Raw genomic sequence first — 13,243 nt, forward strand, 5'->3', positions numbered from 1 at the left:
TTGTTCACTCTGAATTTTAGTGGCTCTCGTGTTTCTTGGTTTCACTTGTGTGCTTGTGGACTTTCTTTCGTCTGCTCCCTATTTATTCATTTATTTACTTATTCATTAATCTATTTATTGCTTCCTTGACTGACTTTCTGTGCTTGACACCTGCCAGTGTGATAAACTGCAGATTTTTGAGTAAACCATCACAATACCCTCTGCCTGGCAAAGACCAAGCAGGTATTCTTTTTGAGGGTACACTTCCTGATCTTTCTATACACTCCTGTACATTGCTGGGGATTGGCAGCTATGCCTATGGCATGAAGGCAAGTGTTAGAGGGCTCTTAGGTGCAGAGCTCCTTAAGTTTCTAAATAACCCTGACCCACAACCTGCCCCGAACTGTGAGCAGGCTCACTCGCAGCCATATGTTCGGAGCAATTGCACTTTCTGAATGTGCAAAGCCAGCCAGCTCCCTGCATGATCATGCTGTGGAGCAACCTTTCAGGAAACCCTCCCAAGGGAAACATGGTACACACTGTCATCAATCTGTCGTCCAGTTCCTCAACCTGTTATTTGTCCTGCCGAGTGCCAGTAACAAGTAAATCAGCTCCACATCCTGAGTAGTTAGAAGCCCATTCCTCATGCACGTAGAGTTGGACGCACTTTGTTTATGCAAAAAAAAAAAAAAAAAAAAGTAAGAGGATTTTGTATCAGACTTTCAGTTTTGGTGAAAATATTAACAAGAAATAATGCAGATGAAGGTCTGGAATCATTTTGGCATGAAAAATTAATAAATTAGGCTGCTGGCAGCGTACATGTGGGAATTATTATCATTACTGGCACTCGAGCACTCGTGTGATTAAACACCCACTTTGCAGACACACTTCTATACATACATACAAACTAAGTAATGGTTGACTGGGTGCGAACACATTGTGTGTGTTCACAAGTATGAGCATGCAGACACACAACATAAACACCCACTCAATAAGTAAATAACTAACAAAAAAGAGAAGTGGAAAAATAAATAATATAAACGCATTTGTAGATATCACATGTTCCTTTTCATTATAACTTCAATTGATTACCACCTCCACTCAAGCTGAGTTTAATCATTTCTATGGGAAATCAAGTGGAAAATCACTTCTAATGGACTTGAGGCCAAATTGATATTACTCCATGACTTGCGATGGGGGTAAATGGCTGTGAAAAATGCTCAAGAACGATCTGATCTCCTCATAAAATATCAACCAGAAATTGAACACAGGATTAGAAGCTAAAAGCTAGCATGTCTAGAGGCAGATTTAAGTGAAAATCTGTATATTTCTGAGCACAAAAAGCTGGTGGTCCATTACTCTGTCTCCTGAAACCACAATCGATATCAGCCTGCGGTGAATATAAATGTGGATGTTGTGCTGTGTGTGTGAGAAAAAAGTGAAAAGTTGGAAAGTATCACTTTCAGAACTTCCTATATTTGTGTGTGTGAGTATGTAGTATTTTGTTTCCTTTATAATCTCCATAAAGATTACAGTAGTGTAGAAATGCTACAAAGTCGCTGTTAGATCAGCCATTTAATTTGTGCTTTGAGTGACAGGAATGTCAGGCACGCAAGCTGAGACAATAAATATGTAGACATTCTGAAAAGCAAAAATCTTAACTATCTGACAAATGAATAGGGTTAAGTTAATATCTAAGTCCAGCATAGCATAATTCCAATCAACCCATGTCGGAAAACAAACAAAAAAGCAAATTTTGGCACGCTGGTGTTAAAAGGCAAAAAAACATCATTTGCTAACCTGTCATCTTACTGTTGCTGTCATTTTTGATGAAGCACAATGTCAACCTCATACACTGGGAAACAATTAGGTAGATATTTTGATTTGTAAAGGCAATGTAGTTACAAGTAGTAAACTTCAAAAGTGTTTTGGGCACGTTGAAAAGTTACAGCTTATCAGCAGAAAGATGATTCAAATTCAAATAATGATGTGGGGGGAAAAAACAAGGAAAAACCAAAAATAAAACTGTTAGAAAGGAGGACAGTAGATATAAAACTGATATGAGATCACTGCTGTATTATAGGCTCTTCACATCCTCTAAGCATCTTTTTTCATCGGTATAAATTGTTTAATTGGTTTCTGCTGTGCTCCATTTTTACTTTGGAAATTAGGATTTAGTGAAGTTTTCAGTTTTAGTCATTACACCTCTGAATAAACTCCTCTCACAACTACCTCCACAGCTTTCACATAGTCATTTAAAAGCCAAGCCATACCTCATCCACATTCTCAAAGGCGTTGATGATGTCGTAAGGCAGGCAAGACAGCAGGTCTATGACAAACCAGGTCTTCAGGTAGTTCATGCGGATAAGTTTTGGGTCAGAAATCACCTCTCCACCAGGACCCACGAAGGTGGTGTGGAAGTTGAGGACGATGTCCACCAGGAAGATTACATCAACCACGCTATCCAGCACCAGCCAAACAATGTTGTTCTGCTTGGTTTTGAAGGAAACATTGTAGGGCACCATTATGGCTGTGTAAAAGGTGAGGATAAGGATGACCCAGTCCCAGGTGGTCTTGAAGGTGCAGTAGTGAAGGATGATGTGAGGAGGCGTCTTGGGAGCTTCCTGCTTGTATTGTGGGAGGATGTCAGAGTTGAGCTGCAAAACCTGGAGACAGGAAGGAGGAAGAAGGTATGACTCTATCATACGTATTTCTTTGGTTTCCACTTACCAAGTGCTTTCCTCTTCCAAGAATTGAACAGTTATTTAAAATAACCCCATGAACAAAATGCATTAAAAACACCAGAATCCTAACGATATGTTTAAGTTTGTGCCATTTAAACAAAGTCATTTGAAATATTTGTGCTTTGCACCATCCAACTGTGATGTTGTCTTAGACCTGTAATTTTACCTTTTCATTGCATGTGCTGTATGCATTTATGTATATATGTATGGATGGATGGATGGATGATATTTTCCAGAGGTGGGAAATGGCTGAATTTAACAGGGATTTGGTTTTGATGTGGACAGGTTTAGATATGGATGTTTACCAATTTGTCTGTTAGAAACAATAAACACAATCTACCAAAGTGAATGTCATGAAACTGAGTGGACAGTTGGTGAATATAGGGATTAGCTCATTACACATTTTGGTACAGAATGGGATCACTTCTGTTAAATCTGCAATATACTGCTCCGGTTTGGTGGGGGAAACTTGTTTGTTTGCTGTCTGTTTTACAAGATGACTCAAATCAACAGGTATCACCAGGTTTGCATGAAAATGTATTAGAGGGGAAGCACAGCCCCCCTAATGTTGGATCTGGATTCTTTTTTTTTTTTTTTTTTTTTGCAATTCTCTTTTGGTGCCATCATTCATATCTAGATCATTCAGGCAGAAATATAAGTGTTACATTTTTTATTTTAGATTATATTTCTAAAAAATAGATATGTCAGTAACACCACCCCATGGAAAGGAGTTTTCTTCTTATATAAATGCAATCTGTTTTCATGAGGCAAAAATATAGAAGGAGAGCATAGAAAATAATTAATGAAGTAAGTAAAATAGGTAAAGGTGCAAGATGTAAGTCTTCTTTTTGTCTGTTAATTATCATCTCAAGTGCAGCGTATGAAGAAAAGTTTTCGTTCCCCACTCCTCCTCAGCATTCATCTCTTCTGCCACACTGTAAAGCAATTAGCGGCAGAAACGCACATTAACTACAGTTGGCTTGAGATGAGATGGGACCAGAAGATGAAGAAGATGAGAAAATAAAATCCAAAGACAGGGACGAGGGGTTGACCAAAAAAAAAAAACATCATTATATTTTACAGTGTTGAGGTAATCTGGATGGGATCCCACTGCTGAGCTCAGCCTCCACAGTAGAATACAAACCCTATTAAATCTATAAAGCAGCCCTTCCTCTGTTGGCCACACACACGCAGAGATAACACATTAACCACTCAAGTAATTATCTATACAAGATAATATTCTGTTTGAAATTGCTGCAGATATTAACTGTAATATATGATGATGATGATGATTCCTCCTTCTTATTTAATTAAAATGCCTGCATAATGTTTAGCTTTGTTGATGATGCTTCAACCCAAGCTCGCCAAGGGAAAAAGGGGAGTAACATAAAGACACTACAAGGAAACAGTTTTCCAAAAGTAACAATAATAACCTTTAAATTAATAAAAATCAAGTGACAAAACAACCAAAAACAGAACAAAAATTACAGAAGCTAAGGGAGCTACTGAACACAGAGAGACAAATATAACTAAAGAAGAAATTAACTGAAATACAGAGAGTGAGCCCCCCCCAAATGACCATGGGTCGTAACAATGGTGTGGCTTTTTAAAAACTACCAATATTTATCGTAATATACTTATGATTGTGCTGTTAAAGTTACTTTAGTACCACATATACTACTATTTTTGCAGTTTTAACCAGCTCGTATCCTCAGTTACTTCCCTGCCCATACTGCTAGCAACACTGCTAACAACACTAATCAATATGCGCTAAAATCAGAAATGAAACTACAAACTTTACATACTCCGAGTACAACCAGTACCATTACTCATCACGAGTGCCGCTGTTGCCAAAACCATATCTACTAAGAAATACTGCTGCAGTTATTACACAAATAATCATCTATCATTACCATTACTATAACAATCTCTACTAGTGGTGGAACCAAATCCAAAAACGATATTCGGAGAGGGAAAAATAGTTTCTCCAAATATATACACTTTTTTGTATGTAGAATACAACAAAAATGATGTCCCATTCTATTCATCTTTCTACTTTTCCGAAAAGTGAAGTCTGCTGATTGGTATTAGAAAGCCTGTGTAGCTTAATTAACACTCTCATATAATGTAGGCTATTAATATATAATGATTGCAATTTATTATTATTATTATTATACGTTATTATTCATTGTTGACAAAATTATGTTTTAGTGGTATACTAACGTAGTAAGCCTAATGCTCCTTACTCAGATAGGCTTCTTTTGATGAAGATCAGAAGTCTGTGCAGCCTAAAATTATTATCATTATTATTGTTATTATTTTAGTTTAGTTTTTGATGCTGAAAGATGTTTTCATGCTCTTTCAAATGTAATTGTTTTTTTTTGCACCATATAAAGCAGTTTAGTCTATATAATTTTGTTCCATATGTCCAGCAGACTCCTGCAAATGTGTGGGTTCACATCTTAATAATCTTAATAATGATCTATTAAATCTAAATCACATATGATGGGTTCTTATAGCTGCTATGATTTGGCTTCTGTCTGCTCTGTAATTCATGTATTCTACTGAAGGGCTCTAATGAGGTGATTACTTAACTTGAGAAGAACTAAACAGGTTTTTTTTTCCATTTTTGACAATGTGTTGTTATTGCTCACCCACCAACAAATGCTTTTTCTAATGAATTGGCTGTCCAGGAACACATTCCTTGGCACCTATGATGCCATTTCACCAGCTATACTTACTGATATGTGTTAATGGTTGTACATATCAGACTGGAAAAATAGATCCAGGTTTAAACATGATTAATTTTGAAAGAAGAGCAGAAATCAAGCTCTATATAGCTAAATATAGTTCTAGAGATACATTATATTGCCAAAAGTATTCGCTCATCTGCCTTTACATGCATATCAACTTAAGTGACATGTCATTCTTAATCCATAGGGCTTAATATGACGTCGGCCCACCCATTGCAGCTATAACGACTTCAACTCTTCTGGGCAAGCTTTCCACAAAGGGAGCAGGCAGCAGCCTAAGCAGAGAAACCCAGAGGTCCCTGTCCCCGGCCACTTCCTCCAGCTCTTCTGGGGGGACCCCGAGGCGTTCCCAGGCCAGCTGAGAGACATAGTCTCTCCAACGTGTCCTGGGTCTTCCCCGGGGTCTCCTCCCAGTGGGACGGGCCCAGAACACCTCACCAGGGAGGCGTCCAGGAGGCATCCTAACCAGATGCCTGAGCCACCTCATCTGACTCCTCTCGATGCGGAGGAGCAGCGGTTCTACTCCGAGCCCTTCCCGGATGACCGAGCTTCTCACCATATCTCTAATGGAGAGCCCAGACACCCTGCGGAGGAAACTCATTTCGGCCGCTTGTATTCGTGATCTCGTTCTTTTGGTCACTACCCATAGCTCGTGACCATAGGTGAGGGTAGGAACGTAGATTGACCGGTAAATCGAGAGCTTCGCCTTCTGGCTCAGCTCCTTCTTCACCACGACGGGCCGGTGCAGAGCCCGTATCACTGCAGACGCCGCACCGATCCGCCTGTCAATCTCCTGCTCCATTCGTCCCTCACTCGTGAACAAGACCCCGAGATAATTGAACTCCTCCACTTGGGGAAGGATCTCATTCCCGACCCGGAGAGGGCATTCCACCCTTTTCCGGCTGAGGACCATGGTCTCAGATTTGGAGGTGCTGATTCTCATCCCAGCCGCTTCACACTCGGCTGCGAATCGCTCCAGTGAGAGCTGAAGGTCACGGTCCGACGATGCCAACAGAACCACATCATCCGCAAAAAGCAGAGACCCGATTCTGAGGTCACCAAAACGGACCCCCTCAACGCCCTGGCTGCGCCTAAAAATTCTGTCCATAACAATTATGAACAGAATCCGTGACAAAGGGCAGCCCTGACGGAGTCCAACCCTCACAGGAAACATGTCCGACTTACTGCCGGCAATGCGGACCAAACTCTGACACCGGTCATACAGAGACCGAACAGCCCATATCAAGAAGTCCGGCACTCCCTACTCCCGGAGCACCCCCCACAAGAGTCCCCGAGGGAGACGGTAAAACGCCTTCTCCAAGTCCACAAAACACATGTAGACCGGTTGGGCGAACTCCCATGCATCCTCCAGGATCCTGCCGAGGGTATAGAGCTGGTCCACTGTTCCACGGCCAGGACGAAAACCACACTGCACCTCCTGAATCCGAGATTCGACTATCCGACGGATCCTCCTCTCCAGTACCCCCGAATAGACCTTGCCAGGGAGGCTGAGGAGTGTGATCCCCCTATAGTTGGAACACACCCTCCGGTCCCCCTTTTTAAAGAGGGGGACCACCACCCCGATCTGCCAGTCCAGAGGCACTGCCCCCGATGTCCACGCGATGCTGCAGAGGCGTGTCAACCAAGACAGCCCTACAACATCCAGAGCCTTGAGGAACTCAGGGCGGACCTCATCCACCCACGGGGCCTTGCCATTTTTCAACCACCTCGGCAACCTCAGCCCCAGAAATGGGAGGCCCCACGTCCGAGCTCCCCAACTCTGCTTCCTCATCAGAAGGCGTGTCGGTAGGATTGAGGAGGCCATCGAAGTACTCCCCCCACCGACTCACGACTTCCCCAGTTGAGGTCAACAGAGACCCGTCCTCACCATACACGGTGTTGACGGTGCACCGCTTTCCCCCCCTGAGCCGCCGGATGGTGGACCAGAATCTCCTCGAGGCCGTCCGGAAGTCGTTCTCCATGGCCTCCCCAAACTCCTCCCAAGCCCGAGTTTTTGCCTCAGCAACCGCCGAGGCCGCGTTCCGCTTGGCCTGTCGGTACCATCAGCTGCTTCCAGAGTTTCACAGGCCAAAAAGGCCCGATAGGACTCCTTCTTCAGCTTGACGGCTTCCATCACCACTGGGGTCCACCAGCGGTTCGGGGGTTGCCGCCACAACAGGCCAGACCACCTTACGGCCACAGCTCCGGTTGGCCGCCTCAACAATGGAGGCACGGAACATGGCCCATTCAGGCTCAATGTCCCCCACCTCCCCCGGGACATGGCTGAAGCTCTCCCGGAGGTGGGAGTTGAAACTCCTCCTTACAGGGGATTCCGCCAGCCGTTCCCAACAGACCCTCACAATACGTTTGGGCCTGCCAGATCTGACCAGCTTCCTCCCCCACCAGCGGAGCCAACTCACCACCAGGTGGTGATCAGTTGACAGCTCCGCCCCTCTCATGCCCCGCAAGTCCGACGATACGACCTCAAAGTCGATCATCGAGCTGCGGCCTAGGGTGTCCTGGTGCCAAGTGCACATATGGACACCCTTATGCCTGAACATGGTGTTCGTTATGGACAGTCCATGACGAGCACAGAAGTCCAATAACAGAACACCACTCTGATTCAGATCGGGGGGGGGGGGCGTTCCTCCCAATCACGCCCCTCCAGGTCTCACTGTCATTGCCCACGTGAGCATTGAAGTCCCCCAGCACGACGAGGGAGTCTTCCGGAGGAGCACTCTCCAGTGCCTCCTCCAGGGACTCCAAAAAGGGTGGGTACTCTGAACTGCTGTTCAGTGCATAAGCACAAAAAACAGTCAGGACCCGTCCCCCCATCCTAAGGCGGAGGGAGGCTACCCTCTCGTCTACCGGGGTAAACCCCAATGTACAGGCGCACAGCCGGGGGGCAATAAATATGCCCACACCTGCTCTACGCCTCTCACCGCGGGCAACTCCAGAGTGGAAGAGAGTCCAACCCCTCTCGAGGAGGCTGGTTCCGGAGCCCAACCCATGCGTCGAGGTGAGTCCGACTATATCTAGCCAGAACCGCTCAGCCTCGCACACCAGCTCAGGCTCCTTCCCCAGCAGAGAGGTGACGTTCCACGTCCCAAGAGCCAGCTTCAGTAGCCGAGGATCAGACCGCCAGGGTCTCTGCCTTCGGCTGCCGCCCAGCTCACAAAGCACCCGATCCAACTGATCCGACTCCACTTTGTTATAATACCACTGACAGTTGACTGTGGAATATTTAGGAGCGAGGAAATTTCACGACTGAAATTGTTGCAGAAATGGAATTCACTGAGCTCCTGAGAGCAACCGATTCTTTCACAAATGTTTGTAGCAGCAGTCTGCATGCCTAGTTGCTTGAATTTATACACCTGTAGCCATGGAACTGACTGGAACATAGTGCTGTCACGATACCAAATTTTGCTAGACGATAAATTGGCCAAGAAATTATTGCGATAATCGATAATATTGAATTTTTCGCGACTTTCAAACAATTTAATGACAATGGGATAAAAAATGCAATAAAAATGCGAATACACCCTTTTAAATATCAATAAATGTGATTTTATTAAAATAACAATGAAGAATTTTTTTCAAAGTTGCTTGTAAACAAACATGGGGCATTACACAGACGCATGCATGCACACACACACACACACACACAAACAGAGTAAACAATAAGAACACCTACCCACCCGTAGCTCTTTTAGTATTTGCTCTTTAATTGTGCTGTAAAGATTCGGGATCGCCATCTGTGACACATAGTTTCGAGAGGGCAGTTCATACTGACTGTCAAAAGATTGCAGCATTTTTCTGAAAGCTGGCTTCTCGACCAGATTGAATGGGAGCATCTCTTTGGCCAATAAACGCACCACTTTTTCCATCAGTTGGGACCATTTTGCACTGTTTGTATTTTGTTTGTCGACTGAACAACCCTGTTATTGTGCTCTGTTGTGCAGATGAAGTTGTCGGAGTTTTTTTCCCCAGCTCTGAAAACTGCAACGGGTGGTTATGATTTAGGTGCATGATCATGTTGGTTGTATTGCTGGATTTACATGGCACCATTTTATTACAAATCCGACATATCGGCTCGTTTAGATTCAGTGGCTCACCCTCATCATTTGGCTGGAAGCCAAAGTGGTCCCACACGGGAGCTTTCGCCGTTTTCTTCGGCACCAGTTCCATAACTTTTCTTTCGTTAGCTGCTATCTGACTTGATGCGAGCTGCGGCTTCTGCGAGGTAACAGTCGAACGAATGCTGCTGCTAACTATCAGAGGTCAGCAGTCGAACACATGGTCTCAAACGGCGCAAATATGTTACCGGGGCAACAACTTTTTTTTTTTCAGGGAGGCCTGCACTGAAAATTGAAAATGCTTTAACGTTCAACAATCATTGCGCTGAGTGAAAGCACCCATCATTCGGTTAGGTAGGGAAAGGGCGGGAGTGGCGAGGAAACAAAGAAATGCGCAAAAAAAAAAAAAAAAAATTTTTTTTTTTTTAAATAGACTTATCGTGGCCAGAAAAGTGATCGTGCTTGGAAAAAGTTATCGGACGATTTATTGACTTATTGGATATCGTGACAGGCCTACTGGAACACCTCGATTTAATTATTTGGGTGAGTGACTGAATACTTTTGGCAATATAGTGTATGTTTTGCCAATCATTCAAACCCTGACTAAATATCTTTAGTACCAACACTTAACAAAGCACGTTTTTTAATAACCCCGAGCAGCAACTTGAAAACCAAAGCAGCAGTATTGTAGAAACACTAAAGAAATTGCAGACAGGAAAGGTTTTAAGCTACCACCACAACAAGTTTAATCACAAAGCGGATAATGCATCAACAATGACTCTGTGAAACAACTTCACAAAGCAGTCTTTTATCTCACATGATCTCTGTCTTTTTTCTGTGCCAGGGAAAAAAACTACAACAGCGCCAATACAAGCAAAAGTAGCCTACACATATTTTGGAAAATGCTCCAATATGGTCTCCAAAAAAGTACAACATGCAAACATGTAGAGCTGTGCCCAGGGTTAATGCAGAATGGACGCAAAACCACAATGAGGCACACACAAAAGACAAAGGAGTGGAGCAAAGCAAAAACTAGATCATACAGTAAGGCCATCATCATGATGAAGACTTCCTGCCATCTTCATGCCAGAAACATTCTGTGGTGTCAACAACAGTGGGATTCAGTCTGATGTTAAATAACAAGATAGGGTAACAGAGCTAAAGAACAACAGCAAGCTTCATACTTGTAGAGCTATTCTAATCCTCTTCGTCAGGGCTGCCGATCAAACAACTCATGGTTAACATCATCATTGCTGCTTTAAAAAAGACGCTGCCAACTTGTCCAGCAGAGCTGTGAGGGGGGGAGAACATCTGACACTTATCAGCATCCTCAACAGAAGATGCCAGCTGTGCCTTTCAGGCTGCGAGGCAAATGGATCACCTGCGATATCAAATGAGCACACTCAGGTCATTATGCAAGTCTCCGTGGCTCAGCACCAGACTGAGAAAAAGGGAAAGATGGCGTTTCAGTTTGGTACACCTAATCCTCCCAACACTACTGTTTTTTGGTTTCCTCACAAATATCTTTCTCTTGTACCCTCTCACTTTACTTGCTATTTTTCCTCTCTTCATAACTGCGTTCTCCTTTCCATCCTTCCCTCAAAGTAATACTTCCGATAGGTCACACCACTTTTCACCTCGTGCACTAAGCAGGGATGTGGCTCAGACTAATTCTGATTAAAGGCGAAACACTTAGCTCAATCTTTCATGAATAAAACAGACGGGTGAACTCATAAGCCATCTCCTCCATGCCGTGAAATCCATTTTCCAAATTCCAGAACCAGTTACAATTATTCAGAGTACCCACACCACTGTGCCCGTGTTTCTTCTCCAGCCTGAAATATTAATATCATCCGCAGTCAACATGAGCAGTGGGGAGAGCATCACTCGTTTAGTCAAACAACTACAGTTTGAGGGAAGTTGTCATGTGACTGTGGCTGAGGGCGGGGTGCAGGTATCGGGGTATTGACGGTGTGCTTGCATGCCGACGTCCATCTGTCAGGCTATGTGTCTGTATGTATGAGTGTTCTTAACTCAGCACTGAGAAAAAGCTCTGACCGTGGTTGTTAATGTTTCATGTGAGGGTGTATTTGTGCAGAAATAATGCAAAGAGCATTGAAATGGTGCCACATTAATGTGTGTGTGAGTGTGCGTTTGTGCATCAAGGCCACTACAAACTCACCTACAAGGATTTACTACAAAGTCAGTATAATCTTATTTTCAAAATATATTAGTATTTTTTAGATATTTATGCTTGATCGCATCCGATTTAATTTCAGCGTACACGCATTCAAGCGCTGATGAGCGAACAGGGGTCAGTGGCTGTTTGACACGTGTTGAAGACATTTATGAAACCGGCTAAACTACAGCAGTTTTAGTGAATTGTTGTATTTTTTTATTTTATATACAGCGCAAGTCAAAAGTTTAAATTAAATGTGTAATGCATGCATTTGTCCACTTCTCCAAAAAGCAGTAGTCATAATCCATGATATTCCATATTGTGTTAATGTATCCCGAAGGCTGCTGTTTTCTGGCAGCGTTATATGATGTTACATGACGCAATGCGTCAATATGAAAATGTGTCAACCACTACCATGTAGGGGTTTTTTTAACTGTCACGGTTTACTACTATGTAGACACAACAATGTACTGTAATTCGAATCAACCATGTACTTTCACCACCTAACACTTTAATAAATGCATTTGATCAAATTTTCCTTTTACGGATGCAGCAGCTTGATGTTGAGACTAAACGGACATGACTGAAGATTAATCAAATAACATTTCAGATGTATCTTACACCTTATAGGCATAAATGTTTGTGATGACTTTCACTTTTTAAACCACCAAAAAAAGGGTGTCGTTGCTACTCCCGAGGTGTGTCATTCTTATAACCATCAACTAAAACTGTGAAAAAATTGCTTCTAGTCATGTACTTGTGGAAAATTCTCAGGTCAAGCTTCTCTTTTTTAAAGCAAGTTTGAGCCCTATTATTTTACCTGACAGCAACTTTAATGTATTTTGTTTGTGCTTCACTTTGAGAGCTATTGTGCGCTTTTCTTGGCCGTAGCAGCGACTACTGTCAGGGAACCTAGAAAATAACCATGTGCTTCATGCTCTATAATAACTCGCAACAAGACATAGCTGGAGTCTATCTGGTGAACACTATTTAGCATTTATCAGTTAAAGCCACACCATTTCCTCTGGTTCTGGTAGTAACCCAAAACAGAGCTAAAATAGGCATTATATCAGACTTAAGATCAAGCAAGTACAGTGTAGTGCTATGAATTTCTAAGGCCCAAAAGATAAGGATCCTACTTTACATTGGGAGTCTAACATGTTTTGTAAGGACCAAATGGTGGACCTCATATGTTTAAAAGGGAATTTTAAGGGTCAAAAGCTTGATTTATGATAAGGGTTAGAAATGAGGTAGGGTTGGGGTTAGGGTTAGGGATAAGCTCTCAGCTGTAATGGTTATGGGTAATGTTATGGGTAATTGTGAATGCATTATGCCAATGGTAAATCACCACAAAGATAGAAAAACAAGTTTGTGTGTTTGGGTGTGGAAGCTCACCTCCGCCAGTCTTGATTGTTTATGACTGACTTCATGTTTGCTAATAGGTGCCAGCTGCTGCAGCGTGTTGCGGTTGTTGGTGAGCGCACGTGTGAGCCGTGCAAATTTGGTCCATCC

General features: G+C 43.1%; 1 protein-coding gene across 1 annotated transcript in view; it reads right to left on the bottom strand.

The window, feature by feature from the left end:
- Window positions 1-13,243, bottom strand: part of kcnh5b (potassium voltage-gated channel, subfamily H (eag-related), member 5b) — a 194,094-nt gene that overhangs the window by 143,755 nt on the left and 37,096 nt on the right. The window contains exons 5-6 of the mRNA XM_075447653.1: window positions 13,127-13,242; window positions 2,253-2,645 (exon numbers count right to left, since the gene is read on the bottom strand). Coding sequence (XP_075303768.1) covers window positions 2,253-2,645; window positions 13,127-13,242 — 509 coding nt within the window. The remainder of the gene's footprint in view (window positions 1-2,252; window positions 2,646-13,126; window position 13,243) is intronic.

Source organism: Odontesthes bonariensis, chromosome 17, assembly GCF_027942865.1.
Source record: "Odontesthes bonariensis isolate fOdoBon6 chromosome 17, fOdoBon6.hap1, whole genome shotgun sequence".
Taxonomy (NCBI): Eukaryota; Metazoa; Chordata; class Actinopteri; order Atheriniformes; family Atherinopsidae; genus Odontesthes; species Odontesthes bonariensis.